Source organism: Pinus tabuliformis, chromosome J (assembly GCF_031772625.1).
Source record: "Pinus tabuliformis cultivar Carrire ecotype Pingquan chromosome J, CPIR1, whole genome shotgun sequence".
Lineage (NCBI taxonomy): Eukaryota > Viridiplantae > Streptophyta > Pinopsida > Pinales > Pinaceae > Pinus > Pinus tabuliformis.
Genome location: NC_142295.1, coordinates 1,275,863,713 through 1,275,881,329, shown reverse-complemented (window position 1 = coordinate 1,275,881,329; position 17,617 = coordinate 1,275,863,713). Strand labels below are relative to the sequence as shown.

Here is a 17,617-nt window from a genome sequence, read left to right as displayed (position 1 = left end):
ACAAATAAACAAAACATCTCATTTTTATATCATGTAAGAGTGCACATAACCAAAGTAGCATCGAGTGCAATCGATCTCTGAATAAAAAACACATCAACAAACATGCTCTAGATGGCCTCTAACATCCAAAAGAAATGATGCTACAAAAAATGGCTAGATACCGTCAAAATCATTGTCTTCATTGGATCTTCAACATAAATATCACCCTCTAAGCATTAAAATAAGATAGAAAAAGCATAGCATGTCAAGTCAAGATTCTGTTTGAGTGATGGGTAGATTTTTAATAAGGTCACGACAGAGGAGTTCAACAACCAATGCCACTAAGATAAAGGTACATAGAGGGATCAATGCTATTGATTAAACACTAGTTCTATACCCTTGTGCATGACAAAATCCAATGGAAATGTTGCAATCCCCATAATCCTGAACTCCTGAAAAACTATTTATGCTGGATTTTGAGTGAAACTAAAATTCTACTTTCTCCATTTGAAATCCAATGAGGTCGGAACCACTCTCAAAGATCCCGAGTCATTTCATGGTATTGTTAAAAATTTAAGTAAAAGTGATAAGAATTTAACATTATCATGAATTGCATAGCAATACTAGGGCCATAGGCTTGAATATTAGGCTGACCCACTCAATTTTTTTTGGTTCTTAAAAAGAATTGTGTTTCCCATGTCTTTGGTCAAATTGTATGGAACCAGCCAGTTAGTGAAAAATGGCCAGTTCGATATCAAACCAGCCATTTCTGGTTCCAAACCATAAACCAGACTGGTTTGGAGTCCGGTTGGACCGGCCGATTCCACCAGTTCTGGTCTGGTTTTGATAACACGACTTGGAAGGAGGGGATTTGACCATGATCTTGTTCCCTCACCTTAAATGGGGGGGCTAGTCTTCAACCCTAGTCGAGTGAGACCTCCCTTAATGGCCCAATGGGTATTGGAGGGGCACTACATGGGAAGCCCTGATTGAGATAGCGTGTTCCATCTACCCCGATTCTATATTGTCCACTTTGCATCTTATAGTACAAGCCCTATATTCCATCTCCATTCTTCGAGTCAACTAACCATTGGTTCTCTAGGATTTGGCACCCATACATCCTCATACCCAAAGTATTCAAAACCAACTGTTTCATTGCCTGGAGGGACTGCACTGGTAGAAAAACCATTTTTTTTATTTGTGCGGGCTAGGGCTTCCATTATCTGTTCGATTTATAACCAAACTGGCTGGTTTTTCCATAAATCAACATTTCTGTCATAAACCGATGGTTCTGTCATAAACCGACTAGTTTATTGCCAGGTCGGTTGCAAACCCTATGCAAGTGTTTTTTTGGTGTTTTGGAGCGGTTTTGAGGGAAACTAGGGGTTGTTTCTCTCCAAAAAGAACCCCTCCAAGCCTTTAGAAGGATGTCTCCCCTCCCATTTTCCCCACACATATCATTTGGAGTTTTTTTGAGCTTCATTGTGAGCTTGGAGAGTGTTGATATTTTGCTGGAGTAGTGGAAGTTGGAACAATAGAGTTTGGGTTGTGCTTTTCATCTTGGAGCTATTTTGGAGTTGTTAGTGGAGTTGGAAAACAACCAATGGAAGGTACTAGTCATGCAGGTCGACCAATTGGTGCTTGCATTAGGCCTAGTTTTATTGCTAATAGTGTTACTATTAAGGTTCCAGATGAGGCTGTGGCGTCTTCACACTCTGAGCTAGATGATGTTCATGAAGCTATTGTCCATGATCCCATGTGTCGTAGTTGTGATTGGTTTGATCATGATGAGGAGTGATCATGTTGATCACTGATATGTAGACTTGTAGTCTTGTAGTAGGCCAATGGCCCCATAGCTTGTAGCATTATTTTTGGACTTTAGAGGCCATTTAGAGCCTCATTGATTATGTATTTTGTTGTTGATATGTATTGCACTCGGTGCCATTTTGATATATTCACTTTTACATGGTATATAAATGTGCAAACTTTGCATATTTTGTGTCTTTTGGTTTATAATCATGGTTTTAAATCTTAGAAATAGTTTTTTTCATTAAAAATTAATTATTTTATGTATTTTTTTAAAGACCAGTGCATTGAGATCTGACCAATCCGTTTTTTCTACCGCTGGTTTGAAAACTGGTTTGATAGGTGGAATGGTCCAGTCACTGGTTTCAGTTTTGAATACTTTGCTCATACCTGGGTAGGGCCTGGAAACTTTTGCCCTAGGAGGTCGATGTAGCTAAAAGAAAAATAAAAAACATATACCACAAGCAAAATAAAAAGAAATAACATTGAATTGCAAATGATGGCAGGGACATACACATTAGCACGTGGGAAAAAGCCTAACATGAGCTCAACCTCACCCCTTATGGCCATCATTTAGTTCCTAAACACCATATTGCTCCTACACAACATGAAAGGAACCCTTGCATGTCCCAACCAAGATGGGAAATGAAATGCCACATCATTAAGAGGTAATACAATTGCTATACATCATAGAAAGAAAGTTCTAACCCTTTGAGATACGAGTAGTAATACAAAGAAAAAATCAAGAAAAAGTAAAGTGTACACAAGAGGGGTGGAAAACAAAGGCCAGGTTGGTAACTATTGCATCCACGATTGCTCCCTCCTCACATCTATACACTCAGGATGTGGATCCCCCTCATGCTGATCCCTTTGACCATGGCACTTGCCCATGAAGTCTTCTCCCCTTCGTCACTATCATTGTTCACACAACACATATTGATTGAAGGGTGGACTGAGGAAATGTCACTTCCCCTTGGGGCTTGGAAACACCTAGTAGGGTTGTCCTTTAGCCACTCCTATCTAGGGAGGTAAGACCATTGCGAGTTCAAAGCCCTAATTTTGGAAAGGATGTCTTGTTTGAAGTGTTAAATAGTTCATTACTTTCAAGCTTGGTCCACTTAGATGTATAAATGATTATTGTACCTAATGATTTGTTGCTTGTTGAAGTTTATGATGTGATCGTTAGGTGGTTCCACAACCATGACTTTGGCCACCTTAACTAGTATGTAGGTCTCCAGAGAAGCATATTGACACTCATAGGTGAAGCGTTGAGAGCCTTGGGATTGTAAGTAACAACAGAGTATCACACACACGCTTGGGCACCTCTTGAATCCAAATCGTCTTGCCACTTTTTCCTACATTTGATGAATTTTGGGATGATGCACCTGGAACCAGCAAGCCCCCAGGCCGACCTTAGAACTCTGAGAGGGATGGCAGTTGATCTAAGGCCCAAATGAGGACGGTCTTACACCTTGAGACATGGGAGAGCTAGCACCAAAGCCATCAATGTTAGAGTAGAGATGGGAACCTTACCCCATTGGAGACCCGGGGAGCTACATTTTGGCCCCCAAGATGCAATTTGGGGCCGGCAGTGAGATATTGACTGACATGTGAAGGCCAACCTTCACATCGTGATTTTAGAGGGATTCTACACCACACTTGGCACCCTAAGTCCTCAACACATGCCCCAAAAGGTCCTACACATGGATGACGTCAATAAAAGGTTCCCTATGGCTCATACATGTGGGAAAATATTTTGTGTTTTGTCTAAGCTAGTTGGCTTGTGACCTAACTTGTCATTGTGACATATTTTATTGTTTTTAAGGGCTTAAGGCTAAAATAAAAATTTGTAGTTGATCATCATCAATTGGACTTAGATATTTTGGCCTCTCTGAGGAAAATTTCTGCCTCTTTCTCTTGTGGAGGAATTCAGATCCATGAATGCATTTTGATATTTGGACTCTGGAGCTAATCACTTGTCTTTGGAGCTATTGTCTTGGATCCATGGATGGAATTTCATGCATGTTATCTTGTAAGTAAGCAATTTTGTTGGATAAATCAGACATTAAAGAATATGAGCCCTCAACATGGTTTGGGCAATAATTTGAAGTGTGAATGCCCTTATACCCTATTGCTTGTTTTCTGGTACACTGGTATCAGATGATCAAAGTGATGGTTAATGCTCATGGCATAGCTGCATATATTCTTAATTTCATTAGGATATGCAATTTCTCTTCAAGTGTTTTGCCTCTAAAGTTATAGTCTAAGGTTGTTTGTGTATCTTGAATCTAAAACTGTGCACTTATGACAATTATACAATCTGACTGTTCATTTTATATGTATGGATCATTGACACTTGTAATGATGTTTTTTGTGGCAAATATCTGATTTCACAGGGAGACTTCTTTGATTAAAGTCAATGGTATTGATGATGGTTTTTGTGGCAAATATCTGATTTCACAGGGAGACTTCTTTGATTAAAGTCAATGATATTGCAGCAAGGATTGCTACCAGTGTTGGAGCTGCTGTAGAAGCCACTAATGCCTTGCCTAATAGAAGTAGAGTACTTTCTTTCCGCTACAATAGAAAAAATCCTAAAAGGAGACGTCTGATGGAACATACAAGTATGGATAATGCTTTAGACAGTGACATTGGAAGCACTACTGTAAGTGCCTCCAGTCCATCTGGAACCTCTTACATTTCATCTTCTCAAGGGCCAGAAGTGGTGGAAATGGAGAAGAAGCAATCTACAGAATGTTTGCTGCCAGGAAGTGATTCAAATGAAGAACAAGTCTCACTATCCAAAATGGTTGCCGTGTTATGTGAACAGCAGCTATTTCTTCCACTGCTTAAGGCTTTTGAGTTGTTCATACCATCATGTTCTTTGCTGCCCTTTATTCGATTTCTTCAGGTATGTTGGCTTGGATATATTTTCTTGTAGTTGTTAATAGCTTTCCTCACTTTTCCATATAATATCATGCCATAGTACACATTCTACTTGGATGTTATTCATTCAGGCTTGATTGCTACCTTGGTTTAGTATTTCTACATCTTTTTCAAACAGGCAACATTACCTTCTATGTTGAATCCAGATGCATTTATATGGTGCAGGCATTTTCAAAGATGAGGCTTTCTGAGGCCTCAGCACATTTAGCTTCCTTTTCTGCTCGGCTTAAGGAGGAATCCCAACAAGCACTGGTTGCATCATCAAAAGGTAATAAGATTGGAGCAACATGGATTGCCTCAGCAGCACTCAAAGCTGCAGATGCCATGCTTACAACTTGTCCTTCAGCATATGAACGGAGGTGCCTTTTACAACTTCTAGCAGCAGCAGAATTTGGAGATGGGGGGTCTGCAGCTGCTCGTTTCCGACGCCTTTACTGGAAAACTCAATTGGCTGAGCCTGCTTTACGACAAGGTGCAGGATTACTTTCGGACAATGCAAATTTAGATGACGGTGCTTTGTTGACAGCATTAGAAAAGAGTGGCTGCTGGGAAGAAGCACGAAGCTGGGCACGGCAGCTGGAATCAAGTGGTCAAGAATGGAAATCGGCAGTTCATCATGTAACAGAAAGACAGGTAATATGGACAGTGCACATTAGGCTTTGTGTCACATGTACAATTTTTTTTTCCTTGCCTATCTGGAGTGCCTGTATTCCCATTTTCTCTGAAACATGTCCTATGTTCATGCTTCCATTGCTACAGATTTTGGAAAATCTTATGTGGCAATTTGTACATAGCTACATCCTGATGAGTGGTTTATGGAGGATTCATGTTTAGATGAGATTAGGGAATGCAATGTTAAAGATCTCAAAATCTGTCTTCATTCGTATTTCTATGATGAGATGAGAAATCATTTGTGGAATTCTGAAAGAACATATTCAGAGGTATGGAGAGTACTGGAAGTTATGATAGAGCTCAATGAAAACTTAAAAGTGAGTGAAGATTTCTGTAATCCTAAGTTAGAAGCATTTAGAAACTAATATTTAATTATTTAAATCTAATGCGGATATCTCAAAGAATGGTCTATATAATTGCCTTAGCATCTGAGTTTGAGGTTAATTTCTATTTTAGCTTTGCATGGTACTGCAAATGCTAAACTGTAAACTTCTAGTTCATTTAATGGGCTTACAGTATATGTCAGGCACATAAAGATTACTTCATTTGCAGATAAACGGCAGAGAGTAATGATAACCATCCACTCTGATTACATCCTCTTTCTATGATTCAGGTTCTAACTTGGTCTTAGGTTGAGGAGCTCATGCACTTTAGGAAATAGGTAGCAGCAGCACAACAGGGAACAAAGTGGGCATTTATTAGGGATCTTTGGGTGTTCATTTGGGATTCTCCTCCTCCAGGGTGGACCTGCCCTAGGTTTCCCAAATGAGGGGCCCTAGGGGCAAGGCGTGGGGTTTAGGGTGTTACCACAGTGTTGGAATTGCAACGGGTCGTTCTGATCTTCCCCTGGAGCAAATTTTGATGCACTCAGACCTTCAGATATCCTATTTTTGATCGAAACCCGTGTGAGCTCAATCAGAAATATCTGGTATCCTGTTGCTATTCAATCATTAGATAGGAGACTTGGAGCGAGGGGGAGTTTGAGTTTCGGGAGGCATAGCTCATCTTTATCATGATTACCTCCAGGAGAAAGTTATAGTGGATGCAGAGGGCGAGTTTGCCAGATTTATGTGGGTTTGGGTTAGCAGGATTTTCCCCATCCATTGGGATTGGCTTTTTGCAGTCTGCTACTTCCCATCTGCCTCATATTTTTCTCCTCATAGGGATTCAGATGGGGACTCATACTAGGACCAATATGCTCACATTATTCAATTTTACAGTTGGGGAAGTCATCCTCCTAGGGGACTTCAATTCCCATACCAGGACCGGGTATATTCCCCTTTATGAGAGAGCAGAGGATGATTTTTGGTTCTAGGAGATCAAGATAGACATAGTTGGCTTGCATAGGTTGTCCGATGATACCAATGTACCTCTCTTAGCTTATGGAAAGCATCTTTTGTACCTTGATGAATCTCAAGATGTGTTAATTTTGAATAATATCCCTTGCTTCCCTGATTCTAGTAGTTTTACATGGTTCCCACATGCTATATTTTGTGGGGGAAGGGGGATGGGGAGTGGGTGTGGTGTGGTGTGGAGCACTAATTTGATAGACTATGTCCTAGCCAACCACAATATGCTTTAATGCATTCACTAGTTTTCTGTCACTTGGATACCTACAACTGAGTATGTTTTCCTAACATTTTCCTTTTGCATTGACTCTTTAGCACCTCTGCCAAGATACTAAATGATGGATCATATCCTCATCCTCACTTTATCAGCCATCATTGAGGAGACAAGATACTATTAAAAAACTTTTGTTGCTTTGTAGAGTTTCAAACATCCTTTTACTAAGCACTTTGAGAGGCCCTGCTCTAGAGACTCAGAGATATATCTTAAAATTTCTTACTACTACTATTATGCGGCTTTGAGGCAGTCCTTATTTCCACCACATAGTCAATGTATTATTAAACTTCATCAATGTTGATTTTTCATGATATCCTAGACTGATAATTACTTCCAATGATTTCTTTAACAATTTATTTTGTATCACTTCATCACTAAGCAATTATACATAGGAAATTCTCAACAGTAAAGACAATCATAACAGTAGAATCATGACGAGACAACCAAACACAAGAGATACGAAATTTTTCTTGAGTTAAAACCTAACAACCTTGGAGAAATTGTCCAATTCAACAAGAGATACAATCTGCACTTTCCTGTTAAATAAAGTGAAACTGATCCTTAACCAAACCCTGGCCAAACTTGGTCAAACAAAGATAAATTCGTCGTCAAGTCTTCCTTAGATTTGTCCTTCTATTCTGCCTCAAATTTGTCCTCTTTTTTTTTTTTTTCCCAACGTGTGAACAGAGGCAATAGAAGATGGTGATCCGAATTGGTGTCCAAATGAGGAAAAAGAGTTGCCTTTATATAAATCAAAAGCCCGAATAGGTTTGTCAAAGGGATAGGCCGACTTGAAATTTTGGGGCTGGCCGACTTGATTTTGGAGGCAAGAATAATTTGAATTTCAAAATTCATTTTCCCTCTCTTGAAGCTGACTTGAAAGTTGAAAGTCATTTTCATATTTAACATTTTTTTTATTTGGAGGGCTAAAACAAATTATGAAGATCGATTGTAGCTAGAAAAATTCAACACTTCCTCTTAGCTATGGAGGTATTCATAATGACTTTCCTAGATGTTCTCTTGTTGAATAGAATTTCTTTATCCCAAGAAAAGGTTGAATGAGCTCAGCCATGTTGATGAATCCATGCACTACATGTGGAAAGCATCTGTGAAAATTCTATCACTGCAACATCTGATTTACTTTTCCTACTTATTCTTCAATAAGTTATTTATGAAATTCCTTCAATAAACATTAAAATAAATTCTGCTGCAGATATCACACCGTAATATAGAAACAAACACATGTACATTGTACAAGAATCAACACATTGACACAGATATTTTGGACAATAGTCCCCGGAAAAACCCAATGTGGGAAAACTGGTGCAGCAAGGGAGGATTTTATTATTCAGCAATTCTTCAGTACAACAGGGTGCCAAACTGGCTTACCCACAGAGAGAAAAATTCTCCAGCACTTCTCCTAGTCCCAGCGTCAGCTTGGCTGACCTCTGCGTGGCTCCCAGACACTCTGTGTCAGCCCCTGCTTGACTGCGTCAGCCCTGGGCCTCTCTACATCACCCACGTAGGCCCTCTAGTGACTGTGGTCTTGCTGACTCTGCATCTGCCTTTCCTGCCTCAACGCTGATCTCTAGTGGTTGATCCTGTACTTGCTGCCTCCTGACTGCTCACGAGACCACTAGTTCGAATTTCTTAGCTAACCCCGCTCTAGAAATTGAATTGACTAGTCTCCCTCAGTGTGTCCTCCAAGTGACCCTCAAGCCTCCTCTTATACTTTTCTTGTTGACAAATCAACGACCGAAATTAAGTCCCTAATCAACGGCTACGATTAACTCTGGCTTGATGCATGACTTTTGGACCCTTCTAGCACAATTTTATATTAATTCACATTAATATTTTATTTTGCCTAAGTTTAGACTTAGGGACTTCATTAAAAATATTAATTATTTTAATATTTCCCAAACTGTTTAGAATCTACCCAAACCATTTCTGGGTATTGGAGATCTCATGTGCTTTAGCCTCTCCACCAATTTTCGTGACTAGAGCACATTCGATGCTACTCCAAATCAACACTCCCTCTTAGCGAGGACTGTGCTCTAGTAATACTCCTCACTGAGTATCACCCCGATCATCCGACATCGGTCCCTGTTCTGATGCTAAGCCTCCCTGCCCAACATCCTCTGCACTGCTGCATCCTGTACTGTTGCCCATGGCTCTGCTACTGCCACTGCTGCATCTGTACAACAACTCCCTCTGCATCTGTGCTGTTACTGGTCCTTTCTCCCAACACTGCATCCACATTGCAACTCCCTTTGCATCCGTGCTGTTATCACTCCCATTTTTGCTACTGAAATGAGTTCTTTACCGTCCCAATCTTTTCCTTGAAGTAGTCAAACTTTGTCCTTCCAAGAGCCTCGGTGAGGATGTCCGCCACTTGTTCTCCTATAGGAGTGTAGCTCAACTGTACAACGCCTCGTTGGACACAATTCTTGACAAAGTGACACCGGATATCAATATGTTTCGACCTATCATGAAACACTGGATTCTCAGAGAGTTTGATACAACTCTCATTACCGCACATGATCCTGGTCGCCTCAATATTCCTTCTAAATAGGTTCACAAGCAGTTTTCTAAGCCATATGGCCTCACACGAAGTTGTGCTTGCCGCCATATATTCTACCTCAGATGAACTCAGAGCCATGAACTTCTGTTTCCTACTGCACTAGGAGGTCATTCATGATTCAATGTTGAAACAGTACCCAAAGGTACTTTTCCGATCCATTGAACTTCCTGCCCAACCTGCATCAGTAAATCCACTCAATCTGATATCCTTGCTCCTGGTGTACAAGAGTCCATAATAAACTGTTCCCTGTAAATACCTGAGAACATGTTTGGCTAATACCCAATGCATCCTCTTCGGTTCCACCATGAACTGACTAAGGGTGTTGATAGCGTAGCAAATGTCTGGCCTGGTATTGACCAGATACATCAGGGACCCTATGAGCTGCCTGTATAAGGTGGGATCAACATCGTTGTCTTTTGATGCATCAATCTTCTTCTAGTTGGTGATCATTGGACTAGCCATGGGTCTATAGTCCTCCATCCTAAATCTCTTCAGGATTTCTGTAGCATATCTCCCTTGGCCAAGGAAGATCTCTCCCTTTTGCTGCCAAACTTCCAACCCTAGGAACTAATGCATTCGTCCCAAATCCTTCATATCGAATTTTGTGCCTAAATTCTTCTTGCAGTCCCCGATAAGCCTGGATGATCCTGTAAAAAAGAGATCATTTACATACAATACTAAGATTAGTAGCTCATTCTCTACAACTAGATAATAGAGATTTGGATCTGCGTCACTTTTGACAAATCACATCTTCTGCAAGTAGCCATCGATTTGACCATACCATGCTCTAGGTGCCTGTTTCAGCGCATACAAGGCTTTCTTCAACCTGCATACATGAGACTTCTTCTTATGTGTCTCAAAGCCCACTAGTTGTTCAATTTATACCTCTTCTTCTATTACCTTGTTCAGAAAAGCCATTTTGACATCCATCTGATGAATCTCCCATCCCATCTGCGCTGCAAGAGATATCACGGTCCTAATAGACATATACCTGGCTACCGAGGCGAAGGTCTCCTCATTGTCAATTCCTTCCTTTTGAGCATACCCCTTAGCCACAAACCTGGCCTTGTATTTCTCAACACTGACGTCTGCAGCGTATTTGATCTTGTAGATTCATCTCGAACCTACCACTGATCTGTCTTGAGGCCTTGGCACTACCTCCTAGACATTGTTCACCATTATGGAGTTGTACTCCTCTACCATTGCGTCTAGTCAGACCTGATGTTGAGCTGCCTCCTTGAAACTAGCAGGCTCCCTGTCCTGAGCTTCTAATGCTTGATATTTATCTGGCTGTTTTCACTCCCTCTTATTGTTTCGTGGCGCACTGATGAAGTCCTTTGCATCTCGCAAAATCTGACGAAGTTCCCTGCTAGTTCTTCCTCTGCCAGCAGGTGCTTCTGTTAGCTCCTCCTCCTCATCCTGAGAATCTTCCTGACCCAAGGAAGAATTTTTTACTTCCGTTGGTTGAAGAGGCTTGATCAACGACTCCTCTTTTTGACTGCTCCTCGAAAGGCATCTCACGAGATTTTCTGAAAGCCCTGTCCTCCACGAACTTTACATCTCGTCGAACTACTACCTTCCTGCTCCTTGGAAGGTAGATTCTGTCTTAGCGTTCTCGCTATATCCCATCAGATATCCCTTTTCCGCAGTTTGATCTAGCTTGTTCCTCTTTTCCTCTGGTATGTGGTAATATGCTAAACTCCCAAATATCTTGAGATGACTGACTTCAGGTGTCTTCCTTGTGAAAAATTTCTCTGGAGTAATCTTGCCCAACGCTCGATGAGGAGTCTTGTTCTGAACATAGACTGCTATGTTGCATGCTTCCGCCCAAGGAATTTCGACATATCCTGATCATACATCATGGCCCTAACTGCTTCTACAATAGTCCTGTTCTTTCTTTCTGCTACTCCATTCTGCTCCGGATTGTAGGGAGCTGTCCATTCTCTTCTAATTCCCTCTTTAGCACAAAAATCAGTGAAGTCCTTATCGACATACTCTCCACCATTATCTGAGCACAAAACTTTTATTTTCTTCCCAATGAGATTCTCCACCAGAGCCTTGAACTCTTTGAATCAACAGAAAACCTCATCCTTGGTTTTCAGAAAATAAATCCAAGTTTTCCTTGAGTGGTCATCAATGACGGTAAGGAAATACTCGGCACCACTGAGAGCTTTGATGGACATAGGTCTGCAGATATCTGAGTGTATCAATCCTAGTACACTCTTAGCCTCGTGTTTGCTCCTAGGAAATGCTGCTTTGGCATACTTTCCTAGAGCGCATCCTCTGCATACATCATCTCGTTCCGTACTCAGATCCGGAATTCCTGTTACAGTGCTCTTGAGAATTATTAAAGCTCCATGGTGCACTTGACCCATTCTTTCGTGCCATAGTTCATTCAAGTCCTTGTCTCCATCACTGGCTATTAGTGCCATTGGTGATTGTAGCTGTAATCTATACAACCTGTTACTTTTGATTCCGATTTGTACTTTCTTTTTCCAGCGCGAGTGTTTGACGTATACCTTCTCCTTGATGAAGTAGATGTCATAGCCCTTGCCTTGAAGTTGCGACACGGAAAGTAAGTTCATCCCCAACCCTGGTACATGCAACACATTTCTAGCACGGAACCGTTCTCCTGATTTTGTTTGAAAAATTATGGTACCCTTCCCTACTGGAGTACACTTTGCCTTGTTCTCCATGGTGATCTGAAAGTTCATCTTCTCTTCTTGATATTTTGAGAAACATTCCCTGATTCCCGTCATATGCCACGAGGCTCCACTGTCTATATACCACACTTCTGATGATGCAGAACTAGTCATACAAGCCACTTCTTCTTCCAACTTGGAAGCCAACATAGAGAAATCGAAGTCTCTTTCTCTTGTGCAATCTTCTAAAAATCTGTGCGAGTCCCTTGACGTGGATGCCTCTGCATTGTGGTGTCGACCCATAACTGATTTTCCCTTTCTGTCTCTGATTACTCGCTCTGATACCATGTGAAAATTCTATCACTACAACATCTGATTTACTTTTTCTACTTATTCTTCAATAAGTTATTTATGAAATTCTTTCAATAAACATTAAAATAAATTCTGCTGCAGATATCACACCATAATATAGAAACAAACACATGTACGAATCAACACATTGACACAAATATTTTGGACAATAGTACCCGAAAAAACACAATGTGGGAAAACCGGTGCAACAAAGTAGGATTTTATTATTCAACAATTCTTCAGTACAACAGTGTGCCAAACTGGCTTACCCACAGAGAGAAAAATTCTCCAACACTTCTCCTAGTCCCAGCGTCAGCTTGGTTAACCTCTGCGTGGCTCCCAGACACTCTGCGTCAGCCCCTGCTTGACTACGTCAGCCCTGGGCCTCTCTGTGTCACCCACGCAAGCCCTCTAGTGACTGCGCAGTCTCCTGCTGCCTCTGCGTCTGCCTCTCCTTCCTCAACGCTGATTTCCAGTGGCTGATCCCGTACTTGCTGCCTCTTGACTCCTCACCAGACCACTAGTTCGAATTTCTCAGCTAACTCCGCTCTAGAAACTGCAATGACTAGTCTCCCTCAGTGTGTCCTCCAAGTGACCCTCAAGCCTCCTCTTATACTTTTCTCGTTGATAAATCAACGACTGAGATTAAGTCCCTAATCAACGGCTAAGATTAACTCTGGCTTGATCCATGACTTTTGGACCCTTCTAGTACAATTTTATATTAATTCACATTAATATTTTATTAATTCCATGACTTCAATAAAAATATTAATTATTTTAAGATCTCCCAAATGTTTAGAATTTGCCCCAAACCATTTTTGGGTATTGGAGATCTCATGTGCTTTAGCCTCCCCACCAATTTTCGTGGCGAGAGCACATCCGATGCTACCCCAAATCAACAACATCCTACATTAGCATCATCCAAAAGGGATCTAGTAACCCATTAATCATGTCTCTTTTGAAAAGTATCTAGTAAAACACAAGCCAAATACCCATTGGCCAGTTAGGCACCCCTTGACACAAGACTAGTCCTTGGGTCACCAATCTACCAAGTCGTTAGTTGGACTCTTGTCAAAAACCCCCCTGAACCATGGTGAAACCCGAGGCCTATTACCCACCTGTTGTGGGTAGTGTATATAGGAGAAATTTTTCTCCCAGATGGTCCTCAGCTGGAAGCCAGCAGCCCCTTGCAGCCACCAGATAGCTCAATGTACCAGCATCTTCGCCAGCTAAGCTAGCCATGTGGTCCCTCGACCACTTTTCATGAATGTATGTTTAAAGGTCGGCCTTCCTACCCCAAAGGTATGGATTTTCATTGGTATAATTGAGTAATTTCCTTACTTGTCATGGACACTTTTGGGCATGGATTGGTGGAGGGATTCGGTGGAAAGAGTGGGTTATGTTTGTATTCTTGTCTCCACTACCCGATTTCGTGGTTACTCGTGTATCCTAGTCCAGTGGAATCTCCTTTATTGACCATTGGCTTTAGGGTTGGCACTACATGGGAGATCCCAATTTTGGTTATGTCGTCCCGCTTCCCGATACCGCTTACATCGCTCCCGTTCCACCCATTTAACCCTATTAATCTATTTTCCCATCTACATCCACATGTGTCCATTGGGTCCACATAGGGTTAGCCTCCCACTCCCCTTGTCCACACTGTGGGTCGGGCCTGGAATGATGCCCTGAAGGTTGATGCAGCGAAAAAGAAAGGAAAAAGCATAGTTTGGCCACTCTCAACAAGAAATGTATCACAAAATGCAAAAGATGGCCGGGACATACAAATTTAGTGCATGGGCAAAAGCCAAGCATGAGCTCTACCCCTTATCCATAGCCATCACCCTGGTTCCTATGGGCCCTAGATGAACCCCCTCTATCATTAAGGAACCTATGATTATCCCAACGCTTGGTGGACGGTGAACTGCCCCACCTTAATGGGTTATCCACTGCTACATATTACACATAATGCTCTCATCCCCTGAAACACGAGCAATTATGAAGAAAAATCAATAAAAGGAAAAAGGCATATGAAGAGGGTGGAAAAACAAAGGATGGAGTAAATCATGAACCACGATTTGCTCCCTCGTACACTCACATACCCAGGTGTGGGCTTCCCTTATTATAGCTACCCATGAACCTTAACATGTGGTCTAGATGATTTCCCTGATTCCCACTCCATTCCATTATTATATAATTTGCCACCTACCACTTAAAGGATGTACCATGGACATGTCACCCCCTTTAGTGGTTGAAACCACCTAATAGGGTCCTTGGTTAACCCCCTTTTGAGCTTGGAGACATTTGTACATGCTAAAGCCCACTATGGAAGGGCATGCCACCATGAATGCCCCATTGATCCCATGACTTGTAAGCTTTATTACTTAAGTATTCTAATGACTTGTTGTATTGGAGGCCAAGGGGATGCATTGGATCTTATGCAGGATTGGAGGTGGGTCTTCGTTTGGGGCTTGGTCTCCCTATACGGGGTCCTTGTTGATTTGGGGTAGCATCGGATGTGCTCTGGCCATAAAACTTGGTGGAGAGGCTAAAGCGCATGAGATCTCCAAGACCCAGAAATGGTTTGGACAGATTCTACCCAGTTTGGGAGATATTAAAATAATTAATATTTTTATTGGAGTTCCTAAGTCTAAACTTAGGAAAAAACATATTAATGGGAATTAGTATAAAACTGAGTTAGAAGGTTCCAAAAGTCATGGATCAAGCCAAATCTAATCTTAGCTGTTGATTAGAGATTTAATCTTGGCCGTTGATGGACTAATGAGAAAAGTAGAGCATTTGCAGTAGATTGAGCTATCCCCAGTGACAAAGCTGATCCTTGCAGAAAACGACAGAGGAAGGGTTGACGCAGAGGGACTGCCTCATTAGTCTGGGCCAAAGAGAGGCAACACAGACGCCAAGGAGGGCAGAAACAGGCTCACGCGGAGCCATGCAGAGGCCAGAAGGCTAACGCAGTTCGCTGAGGGAGCTATTTTGCCGGGGCAAAGCTAGTGGGGTACTGTGGTCAAAATAGTACCTAATAGGGCAAAACCAAGGTAGAGAGAGTTGCTGCGGAGGCAGTTTTCTAGCCAAGGAATCCGGATCAGTGTTGCAATTGCACAGACGATCGAAGAGGGGCAACTTGACAGTTGGTAGAAGGATTTCCAGGAGGGAAATCGAGACTCAGAGGGAGTCCAGAAGAGAAGTTCTAGGCGGGAAGTAGAGAGACTCAGAGGATTCGAACTGAGAACTTCTAGACGGGAAGTAGAGAGACTCAGCAGGGGTCGAACCGAGAACTTCCAGGCGAGAAGTAGAGAGACTCAGAGGAGTTGACAGAGAAGAGCAGAGAGATGGGCGTGAATGGGCTGAGAGATCAGGACAAGCTGGATGGAGCGTCCATCTTTGTGGTCTGGAAGGTCAGGATCTTGTCCATTCTAGACAGACATCGTATCTAGGGCTTCGCCTTGAGAGTAATAGCTATCCCAGTTGACCCGATAGCTAATGAAAGGTATGGGGAGGCAATGGCTAAGGCAAAGTGCATCATCCTTGATGGGGTCAAGGATCATGTGGTCCAACATATTGCCAAGAAGGAAACGACAAAGGAGATGTGGGACACGATGAAGACATTGTACTGGCATACTTCTATGCAGTGGAAGATGCTCCTGGAGAATCAACTAAGGTCATACCAGATGTAGAAGGGAGAGCAGAAAGATATCTTCCTCGGTCGGTTGAAGGAGATCTGGGACCAACTGACTTCCGTAGGGGCCACGCCGGATCAGGAGTTGATGGTGAGGACCGCACTTAACGCAGTCTCCGAGGAGTGGGAGACATTTGTCCAGAGCATACTGGGCAGGGCGACTCTTCTAGATTGGGAAGAACTGTGGGTGGCTCTTCGTCAAGAAGAGATTAGACGACTGACCAAGACGGGAAGTAGCAACAAAGGGGTAAGGATCAAGAAGGAAGAGGAAGAGGATGTGGCTCTGGCATCTGCGGGAAAGTAGGAAAAGAGGAAGAAGAAGGACCTTGGAAGGACCTCTCCAAGGTCAAGTGCTTCCACTGTGGGGAATTGGGTCACTATGCGAACCAGTGTCCGAGGAAGAAGAACAAGGGAGAGGCTTCTGAGCCCAAGGAAGTTGAGGAGAATGATGATTGTGCCATGAGTGCTCATGTGCCACTTGAGAAGAAGTGGGGAGACATCGAGCTGTAGTCAGGAGGAATACAGGCGATGAGGGGTAGGATCCTTGAGGTACCCAACCTCTTGGATTGTACCTTGTTACGAGAGCCCCGAAGAGGAGTAGCAGGACTGGCGGATGTAGGTAGAGACAAATACGAATGAAGTAGTAGAGAGTGCTACAGTGCAGGAGTCCTCGGACAACGCGAGGCTAGTAGGCTGCAAAGTGCGAGAGGCACAAGAGGGTTGCACTAGTGTAGGATGGCACCGAGAGGTGTGCAACGGTGCAAGATGCAGGGAGTTGTTGCAGTAACACAAAGGTCAGTAGAGGGAGCACTTGTTAGCGATAGAGAGAGTTTCAACATCTGGAGTGTTTCTAACTTGACATGGATGTCAGAAGTTGGGTGGATCAGTTACTTACTTCTTAGTAACTGAGTTGCAGTGCAGTAGCACGATGCAACATGATGAGAGGGGGTTGAACTGCAGATGCAGTGCTGGGAGGATGGACCTGCAGCAGCACAGATGCAGAGGGAGATGGCGTACGGATGCATTGGTGGCAGTGCAGGGCCATGGGCAGCAGTGCAGAGGAGGTTGGGCAGGGAGGCCTAGCATCAACATAGGTACTGGTGCCGGATAATCAGTGTGATGCTCAGTGAGGAGTATTACTAGAGCACAATCCTGGCTAAGAGGGAGTGTTGATTTGGGGTAGCATCGAATGTGCTCTAGCCATGAAAATTGGTGGAGAGGCTAAATCACATGAGATCTCCAATACCTAGAAATGGTTTGGACAGATTGTACCTGGTTTGGGTGATATTAAAATAATTAATATTTTTAATGGAGTTCCCAAGT

General features: G+C 42.5%; 1 protein-coding gene across 1 annotated transcript in view; it reads left to right on the top strand.

Annotated features, from left to right (window-relative positions):
• LOC149231893 (spatacsin carboxy-terminus protein) overlaps positions 1-17,617 on the top strand; it is a 141,084-nt gene that overhangs the window by 50,621 nt on the left and 72,846 nt on the right. Inside the window, 2 exon segments of the mRNA XM_089381779.1 lie at positions 4,249-4,696; positions 4,897-5,364. Coding sequence (XP_089237905.1) covers positions 4,249-4,696; positions 4,897-5,364 — 916 coding nt within the window.